Here is a 21,671-nt window from a genome sequence, read left to right on the forward strand (position 1 = left end):
CTAGTTGCTTCAAATTGCTGGTATAATACAGTAGAATAACTGAAGAAAAGTACCAAGTTTGACCAGAAGGGGGAACCAATTTCATAAATACGTTAAGGGGAACTTCAAATCGATTTCTCGTTTATTAATTATTCCATATTCAAAGTTTAAGTTTTCTGAATAACTGCCACCATTGCAAATTGACAATGTTACATCACCATGCTTAAAACGTTTTACGTGCCCCGTGACACGAAATACGTGTCAGCGTAACATTTAAATTAAATACGGTTGTTTGTATTGGTTATGTATTAGATACACACATAAACTCGGGTTCTGATTAAAAGGGGAGCCTTGGAATTTTTAAGAAAGTATAAAACTAAGATTGAACGTGTATGAAGTCACTAAAAACAAGGTAGCCCTTGTTTATTTCTAAATATTTTCCACAGACGCCATAGCGTTTGAAAAAAAAATGGAAGGAAACGCAGCTTCGGAGAGTAATGCTATCGGACGGTTTGCATACATAACCCGAGTAGAAAGTTTTAGTGCTTGTCATCGACTTCACAGGTAAGAAGGAAGTATCAAATTATTATTGTGTAGCCAGGGATTTCTAATGCATATTATTATTTCAGTCCGGGAGAGCTACGCAAAATTACTGTATTGCATCGCATCAAACAAAAGACTGTTTAAGGTGTTATTTGACACATGCATGTTCCTGACTTTAAAATTGAACACGGACCCAATCAAAATACTGTAGATTTGCTACGAGCTATCACTGATAACTGAAGAAATTAATAAATCTTGGACCATCAGTTGATTTGAAAACGAACTGTTGTGGATGATGCGGATTGTAAATTAAAAAAATAAAATAAAATTGTTCATATACGTTGCTTAAATACAAACTGTTAAATTTACATTTTAGCACCACACATAAACATTAATAAAACTGAAAGCAATAACTACTGTGCATCCCTTAGTTGACCTTTCCCCAAACCGAAAGAGCTTATGGGAATTGAATTTTTTGCAGTGTACTTTTGTAGTTATCAAACCTTAATCATTCGCGTGAATTATTTCGTCCTACAGATTCATACATTATGAAGAACCGTATTTAAAATTAGTCGTTACTTCATGAATACTTAAGCCTATGCACATAAGATTTTCTGCTGCATGCTTGTATTAATCGGATTCTTTTACCGGATTTATTGCATGATAGCTTTTTGTTGCGTTTGGTTTAGAATTAAAGAAAAAAATGATGCATTGGTACTGATTTCATTTTATAAAATATTTTCCTTGCTGCCTTTTCGAACTGTGTAAAGCACGCAGTATACGGGAGAATACGCTTAAAATGCTGAACACTACCCAAATTAATAATTCAAAATATAAAATTGTAATAAGCATTGAAAAGTAATCAGAAAAACTTTTTTAATTCGGATATAACAAAATACGTAATTTTAGATTTTTACGGTGAAAAATAATCTGATCAAATCCCCAGAGGGTACTGTATGGCGCTAGAACAAGTTTTCACGCAATGAACGACAGCAGAGTTTTAGACTGGCCGAGTGTTATAACAGTGTGTTAGCAACTCAGGCTTGAGGACAGAGGATGATTGATCTGATTTGTGACCAGAAATGTTCTTTAGTATTGTATAACCGAGATTGCGTTGCAGTTATGGCATAAAGCGGTTCCTCTGTTTAATACTTTTAGAATTGCCTTTTTTTTGTCTGATATCTGACTGAAGTCTTTTTATTATAATCAGTTTGAACTATGATGCTTACTTAATTTTAGTCTCATCCTGTAGTTTTATTACACTTAATGACTACGCTCTAGAAAGAGTAACTGTTAAAAATAAAAATAAGGTCCTGATCAAGCATTGTAATTTATTCTATATACAGTATACAGTACCACTTTTGATACACTCTGACACAGAAGAGTTATGACAGAGTGTTTGTACAGTATCTCCAAATTTAAGTGAAAAGCTGAAAATCATTTCCAAAAAGAAAATAAGTTAACTTGTGATTTGTGAGACATTAGTTGTTGATGTGGTGATCATTAAATGTGTTGCCGCATTTCTGTTATACAACCGGTTACATGGGTTTAAAATAAAATTGGTTGAAGCTTGATATTAAGTGTACAAAGTTCAGTTCAGAGACCCTAGTGGTCTCCCTGGTGATTGAGATCAATAATACCCTTCATGTCTAAAACAATTTTTCAGTGCAGCTTCATCAGTTTACTTGCTGTAAGCTACAGATATCCAAATTATCCTTAAGACTCCCTCTTTATCTGAAGGCCCATCACCCATCTGACATGAAGTTGTTAATGTCCTAATTGGTTTTTGCCATCTTTGGAGGTATGCGACCTCGTAACACTTTAAGCTGCTTGGAATTTTACACTTCACAGTGTAAGCGTCATGGAATTCCCTCCAATAAACCGTGTTTTCAAGGACTGTGTGATTAATGCAGTGACCACCTAAAGTGTCACTGTTTTCGCCATGCTTACTACAGGACAAACAGAGTAGGGTGCAGAGTTTTAGCAGAAAAGCTTTGTTGAGACATTGTACTTTCATCATACTGAATTATTTGAAAACTTTACAGCTTGATTATTAATTATTGATATTCATATGGGTTGTAGTTCATTCCTGTTTTTGAGGACTAAAAGAAAATATCTACCTTTGCACAGCAGGCATATAAAACCCTGTTCTCCTTTGTGTATATTGATTTCCTTTCTATGTGCTCTAAAACAAGAACATGCAAAAAAACAAACTCCAAAAATGAGACTCCATTAAAATTTGAATACCGGTACTCTTGTTTTGGCATTTTCTTATTTATTGGTCTTCCCTGGGCTGTGTATATTTGGAACTTAATTGTTGGTGTTCTAGCAGTTTATTTGAGTATAAATTACTACTACTGTATGATACTCATCTTAAAGAACAAAAACTCAAATTTAATTAAAAAAAATAAAAAGTCATAACAATAGATGTTGTATACAGTATTTTTTTAAAACTTGCCTTTACAGGATGCAGTATTGAAGATATTGCAATAATGTCTGTTGGAATTATTTAATTGTTTTTGTTGTCATTTATTAAATGTTCTGATTAGTTTAAGTGAAATGTAACTTTGTGCAGTACCTGCACACAGGTGATAATGCAATGCATAACTTTCTAATACATGGCAAGGAAAAGTCATTCAAATTTTTTGGGACTCTTTTTTTGTGGACTCAAATGGTATTGGAAAGTAAGATTTCTCTGTTGCGCGGAGCTTACTCAGATTAGAGGCTGACCCAATGATGATCTCTTTGGATCATTAACCTCGTTATCTATTTCTGTCAGCTTCACGTCAGAGGTCCTGCTTCTGGTCACCTGCTTACATCAGCACTCCAGTTCGGGAAAAAAAAAAACTGTATACTGTACATTTCTGTTTTACAGTAAATTGTTTTATTCACAAGGACAGCAGCATTTACTGTGCTACAATATTTTGATCAAAACACTTTTTTCAGTTACACTTTGTGGCTGTGATTCTTACATTGTTTTTCACTTTTGTGAAAGATATCTCTTCCAGTTAGGCACTATAGGCAGAGAGAATATTTGTTCTTTAAAATCTGATTTGAAAAACATGTTTGTGGTACTTCTTTAAAGTTCTGATGTTTTTAATCTGCATTTTCATTGTACCCATGGTACTAATTTCTTCCTTATTTTAGCAACTCCCTTAGTGCTGAAGAAAACAAAAGAATCTTCGGCAAGTGTAACAACCCCAATGGACACGGGCACAACTATAAAGGTCAGAAGTATAAATGCTGCACAGTCAAACCAGTATGTCAGTAACTGTTTCAGATTAGTGGTCCAAAAACTGATCAATAGATCCATCATTTCAGGGCAAAAATCATGTAAATTCAATCCACTGCTATAAATGTTCACACATTGTGCAGAAAACTAACTCTTAACAATTGTCAGTGAAAATCACCCCTGTCACGTAAACTGGATGTGTACAATGTGGTAACACTTCAACTTTGGGATGCCTTTAATGTGGTGACAAAATTCACAGTTTCAGCGTAATGTACAGTATCATCAGACAGTCTCATGATGAGGGTGAATTCCAGGAAGGTGTCACAACAAAATTATCTTATATAATTACAGTTGTTATTGAGTCATGTACAGTATGTATACAGTGCATTTTAGTTTGATTAAATTACATCACACTATACATAGTATTAGTAAATGCATTTTAAATTGACAGCGTTTTTATTTTAGAATAGACTGATATATGAATTCCACCTACACTGAATAATGACTGTTTGTCAGACAATCATTTCAAGATTAGAACCTTCTACCAGGGTTTGATTTCAGCAGAGCTGAAAAAAACACACAAAAAAGGACAAACCAGAATACATAAATTGTACCACCCCCTTGGTGGTTGTAAAATTATTACTTTTAGCTCAGTTGTAGTTATAAGTTGTGTAGTTTCTTTTATTGATTCCAGGGAGAAATTTAGTGTGAGACAGTAAGCAAACAATTTAAATTAATCCTTAAAATGAATGATAAAAAGTAAACAGTAATAATTAAAATGTCTGCTGTCCTCTCATATTGACATAAAATAGATGCAGTTGTTAGCCTGGGACACTGCTATTATAGAATTTGAAATATAAATATGTGTTAATGATAAAATATATGTTTTAAAAACACAGATAACACAATCCTTGTATTAGTTGAGTTGAGTTGCAGTAAAGAAATTGTAATTTTGCTATACAAAATTTGTTTGCATTTGAGGAGAATTGCTTAATCAATAAAGTCTTTGTAATGATAATTCATGTAATCCTGTCAGATAAGGCATGTTTTACATAGTCTTTTATTTGTAGTTACATTTTCTTTTTCTGTTTAACATAATTTGCATCAATAAAATATTCTGAGTAAGGGTTTTTAGCCATAATATACTGTAGGAATATTCTAAATTATGCTCTGTATTATAATTGGCTAACCTGGTAAAATTTCTTGACTGTGAGAGATTATCTGAGCAATATAAATTAATATTCTCTGTTTGCTTCTTTTGCAGTGGAAATAACTGTACGAGGAAAAGTAGGTAACAATCAGTTACTCTTATTCCAATACATGGTGCTATATTGTTTTGTAAATCTTAAACATTGTGATGCAAATGCTGGTTTTATTACTTAAGATTTTGTTTTTGAAACAGCAGTCTAAGGGAAATTAATAACAGTATTGTGTCTTGATTAAGATAATCCTATAATTTGTGAAAAATTCACATTAACTGTTCTTGTTTATGTTCGTTACAGTTTTATGTTACTGATTTATGTCCTATTGTATATTGTAGTTTGTTAGAAGTAAAGTAAGGTCTTGACATCTGTAAGTTTGTGATTAATGTTTCATTCTTTTAGTTGATCAATTTTATTTTAATTAACTTAAAGCCAATGCATTAGTACTTCTAAGTATCATATAAGTGATCACTTAAAAGACAACTTATGTCTTTTAACCATATATAATAAACTGTAGTACATTCTGCAATGGTAGAGGGGTGGACTTGGCTGTATGAAAATTGGGCTATTCACAAAGGTGTTCTGCACTGAGTACTTGCAACTGCGAGAACTTATCGTAATTATAATCAATAAGTTATGTTTAGCATTTCAACATTACTGTATATGGCTGTACCCCTTTTTAAAATTCACTATTTGTGCAATGGCAATTTTATCCAGTTAATGTTATTTCCTTTTCAAGGAAAATATTGTAGATGTAATACTTCTCACTCTTGTGCTGTTCTTGATTTGTGTGTGTCTTTACAGATTGACCCTGAGACTGGTATGGTGATGAACCTCACAGACCTCAAACACTACATTGAGGTGGGTCAGACTTTTATCACATACTCTTTGTTCTGAAACTGGACAAATAGTTTTCCCCAAGGTTTTGTGATGACATGCTTTCCAAAATCAAGGTCGCTTTCAAGAAGAAGTGGACTTCTATATTAGTGAGGATATTTATTTTGTGAAAACCTAATTTAAGGTGTACATTTTGTAGATTCAGGATTTATTCACAATAAACTGTTTAACACTTTGTGTGCAGGATTATCACTGTTGCTGCTTTCTACAAGTTAAAAACAGACTCAATACGTTGTACATTGATGTTTTTCAGAGTAATCGCTGCCAGCATACAGATGCTAAAACACCGTTATTCCCGGTATATGAAACACTTCTTAGATGACAGAATCGCTGACTTTCATTCTTCACAAGAGTCATAATTTTTCCACCTTCCACTTTATTTTTTTTATTTAATATCCCCGGATTCCTGTTGGCATTAAATAGACGCAGCACAATCATTTGTTATTAATGATTTTCATCCATGTTCTATGGAAAAAGACATCTGATGCAAATGACCTTACAAGTAGTGTGATTGAAGGTGTGACACTGAAAGCAGTAGCAGACTAATGTTTCAATTCAGAGAGCATCAATGGTTGAGTTTACAGAAAAAAAAGTTTAAAAAGTAGCCACAATAAGCTGTTAAATTACTAACCATATGCTATGGAGAACTCATGGTTGAGGAGTCCCATATCCCTTAAGCTCACTTATGAACATCTAATGGAAGCAAAACCATAATGTGATGTGGATGTACTGTAATTGCCAATGGATGTAAATCGACCCACTATTAGCTAACTCTTTCTCAGAGGGCAGTATATAATGCTAATAAGTGATAAGTTGACTGTATTTTTACAGGCAAACTTGCAAATTTCTTTTGAAGTGGTGTTTTAAGTTGGGATTTATCATATCAGCAAGTACAGTACCAGTCCTGTAGTGTTAAGATCAGTATGTCACCAATGTAAAAAAATGACTGTATATCCTTTTTTTTTTAGAATTGTACAAGTAAAGGTAAATTCCACACTGAAAATTCTACACACTTTTCCTTAGAGCCTTCTTTAGGCATAAGCAATTTAATTTTGAGAGAATTCCATGGGTCATCTTCACGTCCAGCATATCGCTTCTGCCATTTCTTACTTCCCTCCTTTTTTTAAAGGAGGCAGTCATGAAACCTCTAGACCACAAAAACCTGGATAAGGATGTCCCATACTTTGCAAATGTAGTTAGGTATGTATAAAGGTTTTATATAGTAACATTATTTTAAAGTGTGAAAGTTAAAAAGTCTTAAAATTATGTTTTTTATTCTGTTGCTTTTGTTTTTTAGCACTACAGAGAATTTAGCTGTGTTCATCTGGGACAGCTTAGTGAAGCTCCTACCACAAAATGCACTCTATGAAGTGAAGATCCATGAAACTGATAAGAACATTGTTGTTTACCGTGGAGAATAGAATTTATTTTGACTTTACATCAATATCGAGAGTAGCGTGCTATGGGGACCAAATTGAATAAGTGCATTTTAACAGCAATTTTTAAAAACAGGTTTCAGTGTTGTTACAGAATGTTGTAACACTGACAAATAGTTTTAAAGTTTAAATTTACACAGCTGTATACAGTAATGATTTAAATGAATGTGTTTTTTATTTAGTTTTTTTTTTCACTCTTAGCAATCTCCATTATTATGTGTTTTCATGTGAAAGAATTGCAAACTGCAATAGGGCTGTTTATTTCCTGGTAAATTAACTTGAACATTTTCTTAATGTCTTTTCATGCCTTTCTCATTTTCTCATCAACACTGATGGCACTATGAGAGGACCTGATTTGCTTTCCTTTACAATGAAAACACAAAAACATTTGACCCCCTCTTCTTTTATTGCTTCTTCATGAATCAAGTGTGTGTTTAATTTTTATGATATACAGGTAAGGTTGTAGCCAGTTACATCAGAAAACAAAATTGATTATATAGTGTTACCTGTGCCAGCATGTGAATTAAAATGATAATATTGAACATGATAGAAAATTGAATGACGCCTTATTGTTTTTTACTGTTTTTAAATGTAATTATTCCAAGAATAAATGTTGAATCTTTAGAAACATTTGCAGTACTTAATATCTTCGGAACTGTGAAGCTTATGAATTTCATTTTGCTGTTTGCAATTAAGTTAATAGCAGCCTTACCTTCAGTAAGAGTTCTTAGGGATCAGATTAATTTTAGTTGTAGGAAATGTAAAATATCCATTATTTTTGGAATTTTCGAAGATGCACTGACATTATACCTTCAGTTAAATTAAAAGATTATAAAATGGTTTGGGTTGTTCATTGGGGCATCATGAATGTATCATAGATTTTAAAATCTTTAAAATCCAATTGATCTTTTTTGGAAATTATTGTAATTTTCTTGTTAAGGCAGATATTAATAATATCCATATTCTTTTTTATATAGCACATACACAAATAAATGTATAGTTCTACAGTATGTTTCATTTAGATGTAAATGTGAAATACTGTAGATGTTGACAGACTAGATATCAAAGGCATGTTGCAAGACAATGAAGCAGCAATTTAGAAGAGCCAATAAGAAACCTGTAGATTTCATTGAAATCGTTTATCAGATAATGCCAGATACTGTGTGTAATTGGTGGTGTCCTGTGTGGAAGCATCTAATGTAATTATGTGATTTTATGTTTAAACAACAGAGGGTGCTATAAAGCCTTTTTTCCTGTGTGTAATGGAAAAAAGTTAAATAAAAGAATTATGTCTTTAGTGAGATCAGAATGAGTTTTTGTCATTATAAATATCAGATCAGGCCAGTAGGGAGAGCATGATGGCTCGATCTGACCATATCAGAATAATATTTTCTCTGGAGACCCCGGTGGAGCAATGAAATATTGACATAAAGGCATAGAGTATCAAACAGTAGGAGACATCACAGCAGGTATGATACTGCAGTCCCCTGGGAAGAATGGGATACGGATGCTACCTGTTGCATGAGTGATTCTCTTCCTTTTATGTTTTAAAAAAGAACATCAGTCAAACTTTAATATCATGATTGTATTTATTTCACATTGGGCAAAAAAAGCAGAACATGTAAGGTAATGTTGTACTGTAGAGTACATTGAAACCTGTTCTGTTTATATTTGTCTCTGTAATTCCTTTTACGTGTTTCTACTAATAGCCTTATATAACCTTTTCTCTAGAAATGCCATAGTTCACGCACTCCCCTTATCCCCTGCTTGTCAGTAAAACTTCAGACTGAAAGGATTCATGTCCATGATCTTGTTTTGGCTTCTGTGAATAGGTACTAGTGTAATCTGTTGAGGAATAAATAGTACATGACTGGACATACGGTCAAGTTCAAGTCCTTCCATCTCTTTGATGTACAATGCAGAGTTTAAAAATAATTGTTGTCAAAATGCCATGTTATTGAAGCCGGTAACATCACTTCTTTCAAGAAATGGCTGGTAGAGACAATCAGTTATCTACCAAAATCAATCAGCTGCAGTAGATTGGACAAGTACTCTCTTACTTGTGAATGTTCTTGTGCTATGTACAGTATATACAGTATACTGCTTGTCACAAAAAATGTCACAAAAATTAATTGAAGATGTGCTTTGATAATGAAAATAATGTTGATTAAAAAGCATTAGGAAGGAGCATTACATAATTGTTAACTGTACTGTATATTAACTTGGACCATTTTATAGTGAAAATACTGTGCTTGACATACTGTAAGTTAAACTAATGTTTGAAAGCAAAAAGTGACATGTTTATACTGTATGCATAAGAAACACGTCCTTATGTCAAGTTATGTAATGGGGAAAAATAAAATACTGAAAATTTCTGAATCCTCTGAACATAACTATGATTTATTTTAATTGATTTTATTTGTTTAGGTTTTATTTTCTGTTTTTTTTTTTCTGGAATTAAAAAGGTAGGCAACACTGACGTGATTTGGTTGTTTTATACGCTTAAGAAGTTCTGTGTTGGCACTGAGAGGCTCTTCATTATGGATATTGGTCTGCAGTTCAGGACTTGGAAGCTGTACAATTTCTGAATTTTCAGGTACTGTATCTGCAAATATATACCAGAGCTTTTTTATAGTTCTGGCTGGCAGCCTGTGCTGTTTTTATCTGCATTAGGATTTCCTGCGGAGATTAACTGTGCATCTTGGAATATGGTCAGTGAACGTAACGATAGTTTACATTGACAGAGGACATATGAGGATAATGGCTTGGACTGAGAGTGAAGTTCAGCTTGAAATGAGAAGTTTCCTCATTAAGAAATAATGAGGCTCCAATGAATGAAAAAGTATAAACATACAAACATATTTGCTATAACCAAGACAATTTGCAATTTAGGCTAGTCCTTGTGGTAGATAAAACAGGTAGGGGCTTTTCCATTACCTTGTCTCAGAAATTGCTACATGACTAAAGGTCTGTGTGCAGATATTCAGTGTTAATTTCTCTATGTTTTTAAGTAATCCACAGAACATTTACGGTTATTTTATGGAAATAGAGATTCACAAATCATAAGAAGAGCAAACAGATTGCTTCCTTGATATTTTGATGTGAGTGACTACACTGACACTGGATTATGTGGTATTCCAAATGTGATCTAATTAGGATTTCAGCATAACCCTTCTTGACTTGTACTGTGTTCTGTGCTGTTCATCCAAGCATTCTGTTTTATTACTTCTGTGCATTGCCTAAATGCTCAAAGTGATAAATCTACTGCAACACATACTGTAAGTCTTTTTCCCATCATACAGTATACTTTCTGCCATCTATATATATTTATGTCTCATATTTTACTTACAGGTACCTGCATTGAAAGTTTTACAACAGCGAAGATGAAAGATAAAGTTAGACGAGACACTTTTAGAAATTAAACAGCATCTAGTAGACATTAGACACTTGTATGTTTAAAGGGATTATTAGTATTTTAGGGAATCTGTAACCTTCCTGACGAAGACCCTGTTGGATAAGGTTTAAATAACAATTGTGTAGTTTTGCCTACAGTAGCATAAATAATACATATAATATATACTGTATACAGTCAGTATATTTTGCCTTTTCTTTACAGAGCAGATTAGCATATTAAGATGATAAATATACAAACCAGTTTGACTGCAAAATTCCTATGCTGCACTGGACAAAAGGGCTCCCTGCTCTCTGTGCCAGTATTCTTTGGGAAGGGAATTCTTTTAAAGATAAGGTGAAAGGCATCAGGAGGCCACCTCATATTATTGCTTGGTTTCCATGGATACTGGTTTGCACATATTTACTTTCTTTCCCCTTTTACAAAGTGAGGTTGCCATTTGGAAGAACTGCTATAAATTAAACGTGACATCGAAGTATCTTTGTTGTGGTTCAGTGTTGGTTCGTCTGCTCTCCTTCTTGGGAAAACAAATGGCATTAAATATGAATAGGAACAAGTAATAGGTTTATTCCATGCTGAAAAATAGAAAGAACACAACGTTTCGGCCGTGGAGCCTTCTTCAGGTGTTCAGGTGTCACACCTGAAGAAGGCTCCGTGGCCGAAACGTTGTGTTTTCTTTCTTCTTTTTTTCAGAATGGAATAAACCTATTACTTGTTCCTTTGCAGCCTAAGCATGCTGACGCAGCTACCCACCTTAAATATGAATAGGCCATTAGACAAATAAAATAAAAAAAAACACTTTGAGGGAATGTCTCGCAATATGTTGCCATTCCTATTACTTCCTGCCTCACCTTTGTCTTACAGTCATTTTATTATTGCCTGAAAGAACTGTCATACTTAAGTGACTACAGTAGTTTATATTATTTCCAAAAATATATACTGCATATTATGCTCAAAAGCTACATTGTTGAACATGATTTAAAGTCCCAAATGGCAAATGATAATGTGAGCCTTGAATGCAGCCTTTTGTACAAAAGTAAATTCAGTGATGCTGTAAGTAATGATCACTTTTCAAGTGAAAAATTGTTTCACTTGAAACAATGTGAAAAAGTAAAGAGAGGCAGATCTGTGTATATGCATATAAACGCATAAACATTCCATTCAAAACAATTGAATGGCTTTGACTTCTCTATTGCTGGAAACAAAGCTGCAACTGTCTGAAGAGGCAACTGTGTGGTTTTGGACTGGGAGGTTCTTGAAAGGCACGCTGCATCTACAGTAGTTATCCTTAATGCAATTAACAAAAACTTATGTTGTCATGGGTCATTTATTAATAAACTTAATAGTTTTTTTTCTGTTATAAACTAAACTAAATAGACTTTGACATTGATCCTAAATTAAGCTTAATGATTACGTTTTTAATGTTCGATTGATAAACTTTATTTCATTTTAATTTAACTGCATGGTGTGCTTAACAAGGTAACTCTTATGTGGAGTATTGCTGCCCTCTAGTGACATGTATACCTTTTTCACCCAATTGTTTTATAGTCCTTTTTTGCCGATGCACATAATTAAGCCAAACCTCCATATACTGTACAAAAAACAGTTTCCTTGACCTGATAATAGCAACAATTAACTGACAAACTGCTTTAATGCTCAATATATGGCAAAATTGTAAGACCAGTTAAATATGTAAATAAAAACTAAACAATGAGGATTGTACTGTAATACAGCTATACATATACATTTCTTATAAAAAGTAATAACCACCATTTTTTGCCTTTTAAGCACATATTTTCTGTCCACATATTGCATGTCCCTCAGAAAGCTATTCAATTTGTAATGGAGTTTCTGACATTCAGGACAGTGCGTGCAGAATTCTATGTTGGAAGAAAACGGTTTACTATGTAGTGCATACATTACCATGAGCATTGCTATCTTTCTAACTAAAGGCATTTCTTGGCACAAAATCTTCACGAGTAGGCTCTGGGAAATGGGTCAGCTCAATTTTACTCACAGGTTTGTGGAAGGTTAAGAGTCTTCCTCTCGACATTTACTTGCCCTTAACCCTAACAGATATGTTTATCTGACCCCCTGGGATGGCCTGGTTGAATTTATTGGTGTTTCTGTTTACTGCTGTCAGATGTGCCTGTGTTAGAAAACCATTTATCTTTTACATTATTGTTTATGTTCTGGTGTCTGCTGCTCTTCAAAACGATGTCTTATCAGCATGTAACTGCATGTTTTCATGTCAGATACCAGTTGTTGTGGATCATGCTGATTTATACGGTATGTATTGGAATGTGAGAGAATTACAGCTTGCATCACATCTCTGAGGTACAGTACATTTTATTTGGATAAGGTATACAAAATTGGTAGAATATGCTATTAGCTGAGACCATTATGTCTGTACCAGATCTGAGTGTAAATTATTGTGTTATACATTAGAGAGTGTGTTTAGTTTCATCTTAAATGACAGTAAAGACACATATGCTTGCACATACAGTATAGTACTACTGCAGCATTCCTGTTAACCCATGTGTGATTAACTGGCATGCAGCATACAGTTCCATCAACAATACATAATTATAATAATAGTGCATAATAATCATAATAGTGTGATTCCTGAATAAATAACCCCAAATTATATAAATATCACCGACCTTTATATTCCAGTAAACATATGAGTGAAGGACAATTGGTTTGCATTCTGTTGCATAACTCTGGAGTGCTGTGCAACAAAACAGAATAAAGCAGATATGTTAGTTTAAAGAGTATGAAGCAGCCTTCCATGTTCATGACCAAAACAAGCATCACAAGCACCTCAGTCCTTTAGATAACTCCATACTTAATGTAAATTGTTATGTTTTTGTTTTCTTCTCCACTGTCAACAGTTTGCTAAAGCCAAACTGCCCCACCACAACTTAGATTCTTAGATTTCTTTAGCTCCAAGATCGACAACATCCGACATCACATTCTCTCCACTACCCATGTCATTTCCATACCTCCTCCCTCCTTATCCAACTTTTCTGGTTCCCTTCTCTCCAACTTCTCTCTTCTTGACTCAGCATCCCTCAATAAACTAGTTACACAGATGAAACCCACCACATCTAATTTAGATCCCATTCCCAGCACTTTATTTCAGTCCTGTTTTTCTTCTCTTTGTCCCATTGTCCTCAATATTATAAATGAATCCTTGAGCATAGGCGTTATACCAACGGTCCTCAAAACTCCTGCCATTACCCCCGTGTCAGAAAAGCCTAACATGGCTCTGGATAATCTAAACAATTTTCGCCCCATCTCCAGCTTACCCTTTCTTGCAAAAATTCTAGAACGTGCTGTCACATTTCAGTTACATAACAACCTCGTGACAAATAACCTTTTCGAACCCCTCCAATCTGGCTTCTGTCAACTTCACAGCACAGAAACTGCCCTGGTCAAAGTCACTAATGATCTTCTAATAGCTTCTGATTCTGGTTCTCTTTCTAAACTCATCCTTCTTGATCTCAGTACTGCTTTTGACAGTGTTTGACCATGACATTTTACTTTCTCATTTTGAGACTGTGTTTGGAGTTTCTGACACTGCTCTCAAATGGTTCAAGCCTTACCTCACTGATCGCTGTCACGTTGTCTCTCTTAATGGGTATACAGTAGGTCTGAAATTGGTATTTCTTAAGTCTGGTGTTCCTCAGGGCTCAATACTGGGCCCCTTGCTTTTCAGCATTTACATTTTTCCACTTGGTCAGCTTTTAAGATCACATGGCCTCAGTTATTATTTCTATGCTGATGATACTCAAATATACATTCGTCACAAACCTGACACTGATGTGACTGTCTCTATTCTAATTGCACTTCTGACATAAAAACTTGGATAACTCAATATTTCCTTCATCTTAACTATGACAAGACTGAAGTCGTGCTTATTGGCACCCCCCATCAACTTTGTAAAGCCAATCGTGTAACCCTATCTGTAGATGGCTCTATACTTGAGCTTCAGTCTAAATTGAAAAACCTTGGGGTGATATCCGATTCTGGATTAACATTCGACCCATATGTCCAACATACTGTATTGTCAAAACATTTTTTCACCTCAGAAATATCGCTAGGCTACGCCCAATGTTACCACTAACTGTGGATGAAAAGCTGATCAACACATTTGTGTTCTCCCGAATTGACTACTGTAATGCTCTACTCACTGGGGTATCTATTGTAAATCTACATTGAACAAACTGCAGTATGTCCAAAATTTGGCAGCCAGAATCTTGACCAGGTCTTGTGCAAGTGATCACATTACTCCTATCCTGGAGTCCTTGCACTGGCTTCCTGTCAAATTCTGTGTGGACTTTAAAATCCTCATGCCCACCTATAAGGCTCTGCATGGCTTGGCACCTCAGTACCTGTCTGAACTATTATTGCTCTACTCCTCACCTTGCAATCTTTGCTCTTCTAATTCTGGTCTCCTAACTGTCCCTCAAGCCGGTCTACACTCTGTGGGTGACAGGGCCTTCTCCTGTTATGCCCCCAAGCTCTTAAACTCTCTCCCCAAGGATATCAGAGAGTCACCTTCTCTAAACTCCTTCAAATTCAGACTCAAAACCTTTTTCTTTAGAAGAGCTTTAACTTAACTGGTTCCATTCTTCACCCTTTGCTTTTCTTAGTACCACCATCCACGGTCTCCCCTGTATATTGTAATTGTGTTTTATCTTGTGTATTATTTTTATTTATTGTTGTTGTCATTCTGTAAATGACCTTTAAAGGCACAATATAAAATAAAGTTTATTATTATTATTATTATTATTATTCTCAGCTTTTAGACTGACCTATTTTGAAGACTGAGCAGGTGACTCCAACTTTCCAACTTTTCAGGTTTCTTGGGATAAACTAAAATGTGTGACTAAATTTTAGTTTTTGTCAGCCAAGGTAGCAGACCTTCATAATTTAAAACCCTTTCAAGCAGCTGAGTTGAAAATTGACAAATACTAACAACATCCATTGCTGCTTTGGCTTGGCTCAATATAAGTTGCTGTGATACTGTATATACTGATGGAAAAAAGAAACGCAACATTTTCTGAAATGAGAATACTATAGTTATAGCTTATGTACTTTCACAAAAAAGTTGTCAATTTGTTTTAAGCCCTTTGACCAGCAATACATCTTGTGCAGTGAGACATTGCAACTTGCCAATCACCTGAAAGCTCATTAGGTGCACTTTTACCCAATGAGGTCCTTTAAAAAGGCCATAATTCAAAGGTCACTGCAAGAAAAAGGCCACACTTGGTCAGTTTTCTGTGCATTCCATAATGCCTCGAATGTCACCAGACACTATGGAGTAAGCCACTCCACTGTGTCCTGACTGCAGTTTCAGCAGACCGGCAGGACAGATGACTGTCCAAGATCCAGTCGCCCTCAAGTGACCACATCAGAACAGGACTGACATCAAACTGGTCCATCTGAGAGATCATTTAAGATCTGCCACTCATACTGCTGCTGAAACTGCCGGCAGTCACAATGCCCGCGTCAGTGACAGGACAGTAAGGCTCCATGCTGCTGGCCCTAGAGCAAGGCGACCTGTCAGCGGCCCTCTGCTCACACCTCCTAGATGTTACACCCGACTGGCTTGTGGCAGACTGGGGCTGCGATGGACTCGTCATCAGTGGCATCAGGTCCTCTTCACGGATGAGTCTCTCTTCAGCCTGTTCCCCGCAGATGGGAGGGTCAGAGTGTGGAGGAGGTGTTGCATTTCTTTTTTCCATCAGTATACATAGTGAAATGGAAGCATTGAAATATTGCAACAATAAATTTAAACTTTACTACTAATATCTGATCCAGTTTAACCTAACTACCACATGAATGTATTATAGTATACTATATAAATACAGTGGTACATGTTTTTAACCTTAAAAATTATTTGTTTTAATAGTTAAATCTATTTAAGTTTTTCTTAAAAAACTGAATACATTTAATTTCTTTATTGAGAGAAGTAAGAGTTTGAGAAATATATACATTGTGTGAGAATGAAAAATTCTGTGTGTGAAGATGAACAAACAGGTGCTATTTATTCAAACGGATAATTTATGTCAAGTTTATATGACACATTAAGTGAGTCTGATACAAATTAATCAAATTCCACTTGTTGATGTGTTATAGATTTGGAGTACATACATGACTATGCTTAAAAGGGAACTGCAGTCTCAATTTCAGTTTATTAAATCTCAGTAACAAAATCCTGTAAATTTATTGCCATTATAGAAACATTTTACAAAACGTGAATCAAGCACAAAATTGCGAACTTTGTGACAGCACTGTAAGTCGCCATGTTGTCACAAACCCCTAGTCTTACCACAGGCGAGAGTGAGAGTTCCCACAAATTGCAACATGACGCGGCACCTTCCAAAGTTTCCAACGTGATCTGCATGTAGAGTTAAAAAGTAGGTTTTATTTATCGGCAAAACCGTCTTGAAGTCGAGAAATACTTCGGCACTGCGCATACCTGGAAATTTAATCTATGTTTTGAAGTAAATTGGAGGTTTTACAAGTTACTTTGTACATTTTACTTTTATTGTGGTTTGAAATGCACTCTTCAATGGTGATTCTTTCTAACCCCGAAATATAAAAATAGCGTTGCAGTACCCCTTTAAAAAAAGACAAAACGACAATGTTTTGTGTTATGCACTTAATGTAGAAATTGAGAAATGGTGCTGTCTTCCAAACATCGCTCATTTTAGTTCAGTTGCAGATAGACCACCTGCCAGACTTGTCATATACTTGGCTGGTTTGGAAGGCGGAGAGAGAAGCTGTGAAACAAGGTTAAGTTTTGAAATCTAATAGTAAAGCATTGTTTAAAATGATAAGGAGACAGAATACAACATAATTCCTGAAAAGCAGTATGCAAGGTGGCAAAAATAGAATTAAATTATAAGGTATGAATATAGCAAACGTAGAATGTAATAGGTTCTTCACTTCCAGGTTTAAGGCAGTGGTACAGTGAGTATAATCTTACTGCCACATAGATTTACTATTGCTTTTACGTTTTGCACTCATTTAAGCAGTGCATTGTATATACTGTAGGACTTTTGTGTACATGCCAAAGTGAACAAAAAGGTAATGGAGGATATATTTGAACACTGCAGTGCACTCTAGTTAGACCACATGTGAAGCACTCATACAGTCATATTCTCCAGATCAGTTAAAGGATAGAGAAAGTCCTTGAGTCCAATAAAAAGAATAACAATTTCAGTGATTAAGCTCCGTGATTTGAGTCAAATCGTTTCTGTCTCATCTGATTATTCTTGTAAGAATTTTAACAGGTATATGTGAGCCTCTGGACCAAACATATGTCACACAAACTTTAATTTACTTATCCACCTAATTAAAAGCCTTATTGAAACTAGAATTCAGAAGGAAAGACAAAGCTGAACTTGGCAGGCGATTAACTAATGCCTTCCAGTTAACTTTATTTTAGCAAAGCAACTGAGAACATGATTGTGGTTTGTGTAGTAAGATATGAGGAAAGCCCTTCAAATACCGTATGTCTGCAGAGCAAACATATAATTTGATTACTAATTAGGAATGTTATAAATGAGCAACATTTACTGTGTGTCTGCATTGCTATTTTTATGAATGATTTCTATCTAGGATTTAGCTTTTTCCTACCATTTACCAATTCTCTCATTACATTAGAGCCATGTTGTGTGCATTTCTTTCTAAATTACTGGCTACTCTAGGAAATACTCTAAAACAGCATTGTCAAGCTGCACTTTTGACTATTGGCTCTCAAATAATTGAAGGGACTTTTGTGAGGAATACCATATTCTGATCATGGCTTATAGATATCACACACCTATGTAAACAGGAAGAGACCTAGATTTTGGGGGTGTAATTGAATACAAGTGTAAAGACCTGAAATGTGTCAAATTCTTGAGGTTCATTTCACAAAGTGCTCTGCAGCTGTGTATGTTGGACGTTTGTTTAATTCTGTTTTGAACAGATGTTGAAGTTGCTGCAGGAGAGAGGAGTCTCAAAATAAGTGTTGATTTTATATTGAGTGATTATTTATTAAAATTTGATTTTGTGTTTCTGAGTTTTTTAAAAAGAAGGTGGACCTTTAGTGCTGCAAGGTGTCATTGAGATTTAGCTAGGGGCAGTTTGTACACATTCAAAGGCTTCTGGCTAATGATACTTTCAAACTCAAATTAGAGAACTCATTTTCATGCCAAAATCCTTTTCAATTTAGAATTTAGATGTTTCTCTGTGTTCCAAAATTGAATATATATATAGTATTTTACTGTACTTTTTCTTTTCTCAGGGTCTTGCTCTACATTTTAAAACATCAGAGATTTTAACATCCGTTTTTTTATCAGAAGGTTTTGCTGAAAGTTTGAGATGTCTGGCATCTAGTGTTAGTATTTGTAAGTTCCTTTATCTGTTCTTTCACATTTTGCTGGTCATCCCTGGTACATTCCTATTTCTGGATCTTTGCCAATATAACAGTGTCAGTGATGTATATAACTGGGAACTTGGTAATTGTAAGCTTTGCACCCAATGACTTTTTGTACTTAGAGAATTAACAATGCACAGAACAGTTTACCAAGCCATATTGTGGGGTAAGAGATGTTAGCATCTTTCAAAAGTAAATTTGACATGGTGATAAAATCACTTAGTCTGTATAGAAAGATATTTTAGTCACCAAGATTTATGTTCTGATTTTCAAAAGTATGCACACAACAGCAAGACAATTCTTTGCAGAGTATTGGGAGACGTGCTGCTTATCATTAAGTGTGTACAGTACTCAAATACAAAAGCCCCATTCATAGAGAAATGGCTGAACTCCAGAAACTCATCTCACTATGGTAAGCTTTAGAACAGCCTTAAAGGCGCCTCAAATTTAAGATGCTGTGTTTCACTAATTTTCAGGAAAATTTCAGGAAATTGGATAAAAAACATGTTTTTTGTGTTTACAATACATATGATTTCTTTGGATATTATTCATTAAGGACCATCTGTGTTTTGCTGCTTCATTATTTATCATTCTTTTAATACATTAGTATGTTTCTATTCTAAATACATACAGTACATATGTTTTTGTGCCAGGCTGTACAGTATTTACATTTTTGTGTGATGAGCAAATCTTGTTTTATGGGAACCTAAATCTGCTTTTCTACGGCCAACTGTGACTTGCCAAGTAGCAATTTTCATGGCTGCTTTTTAATTGATTTTATCAACATGTATTGTCTTGCTCAAGGCATTTAAAGGATGTTTGTTTTCCAAAATGCTTTACCTTTTTGTTTTGCTTACATACTGGACTGTATTGTATTAGTAACAGGCATGCATCTGACCACCTGGTTAACATACAGTAGAATCACTGCACATTAGTACTGAAGTAACATGTAAATCAAAACCTATAAATCTATAAAGATTGTTTTCTTGTTGGTTCTTTTCTGGCCCTGAGCTATTGTACAGCCAAGTCTTAATTTCATACAAGGTGGGTATATAATATAAAAATGTGTTTTTTAAATTACAGTTATATATTAATTTACTGCTCAATTTCCCTTCATGTGTTGTTCAAGTTTAAATCTTAAATAAACATAAATGTCAATAGAAAGTCATTGAGTATTACAGCATTGCAATAAATTTGAGAAACAGTAAATTAGACTTTATTAGCAAGGACCTTTACCCAATGCTGTCAGAGGTGCAAAACAGAATTGAAAAACAATTTTGGTTTTTATAGGTGATACGAATTAGTAAAGCAAACAATGATTGTACCATTACAAAAGCAAACGTGCAACATCAGATTTGCTTTCTTTTTGTATAGCCGGGATTTCGGGCAGCACAGTGGTGCAGTGGTAAGTGTTGTGGCTTCACAGGGATGGGGCCCAGGGTTCATTTCCTGGGGTGCTATCTGTGTGGAGTTTGTATGTTCTTCCTGTGTTTGCATGGGTTTCCTCTGGATGCACCAGTTTCCCCTCACAATCTGAAGACATACTGGTACAGTAGACTAATTGGCATGGGAAAATAGTCCCTGGTGTGTGCGTTTGTGTCTGTGTGTACCTGTGTGTCCACCTAGGGTATATTCTGCCTCATTGCTTGCCAGGTTATGCTTCAGCTCCTCCGCAATCCTGCAGCAAAAAGTGTTTGGAAGATGGGTGGATCGATTTGAGATTTTTTGGGGTCTCTTTAACGGGTCATGCTCTTGTGGGATTATGTTCTTGTGGTTACGCTAGGTCACGATATGACCTTTAGAGTTACCATTAGGTTCATATGTTGCTGTACTTACAAGAGCTCCTATTTTTAATCCTTTAGCCTTTTTTTGCACCAAGGGTACAGTATATTTTTCTCTAATATTACACATCATAGTTATAAGACACAGAAATGCATAGATACAGAAAATAAAATTAAATATAGTTAACTGAATTTGTATGAGGATTTCCATCATTAATCTGTAACATCTTATAATGTCATTGTAAGTTTAATATTAGACCTCTGGAGAGAAAGCATAATATTCACTTTAGTTTTGTTAATGAAGATACGGATCTGTAAGGTCTTGTTTACGAAGCCAAAAATTGTTTAATATAAATCTTTCGGTGAATATAAGATAATTGAAGAAAACTATCTTAGCATTAGCCTTGAGAACTTGATGTCAACACCTTAAGGCCAAAGCCCAATTTTAAATCATGTTTAGAATAAAAAATACCATTTTTAGTCACATTTGCCTGTATGTGGCAATCTTTATAATATCAATGAGCACTTTGTAAGGCTGTTTTGAATTGGATATGCATCCTTTGGCATTTCTTTATTATTCTATTCCTGTGTGTGTACCATGTAATAAACTGACAGGGCATTGGATAGTTTGTAATTTCCTATATATTCTATTTTCTTATCAAAAAATGAAAGAACCCTGATACCCCTTATGTGGTTTAGTCCACATCCAGCAGTGATTATTGTTGCAATGCAGCAGCATCCACAAGTTCTTC

The 21,671-nt window shown here is 34.8% G+C and overlaps 1 protein-coding gene across 1 annotated transcript; it reads left to right on the plus strand.

The window, feature by feature from the left end:
- The first annotated feature begins 340 nt into the window (after window positions 1-340).
- On the plus strand, window positions 341-9,668 carry pts (6-pyruvoyltetrahydropterin synthase). The gene is made up of 6 exons (XM_088927289.1): window positions 341-543; window positions 3,670-3,749; window positions 5,019-5,041; window positions 5,761-5,817; window positions 6,983-7,053; window positions 7,151-9,668. The coding sequence occupies exons 1-6, from the start codon at window positions 449-451 to the stop codon at window positions 7,272-7,274; spliced, it is 450 nt and encodes a 149-aa protein (XP_088783415.1). The 5' UTR covers window positions 341-448; the 3' UTR covers window positions 7,275-9,668.
- Window positions 9,669-21,671: the final 12,003 nt, after the last annotated feature.

This window comes from Atractosteus spatula, chromosome 11 (genome assembly GCF_055471065.1).
Source record: "Atractosteus spatula isolate fAtrSpa1 chromosome 11, fAtrSpa1.hap1, whole genome shotgun sequence".
NCBI classification, from domain to species: domain Eukaryota; kingdom Metazoa; phylum Chordata; class Actinopteri; order Semionotiformes; family Lepisosteidae; genus Atractosteus; species Atractosteus spatula.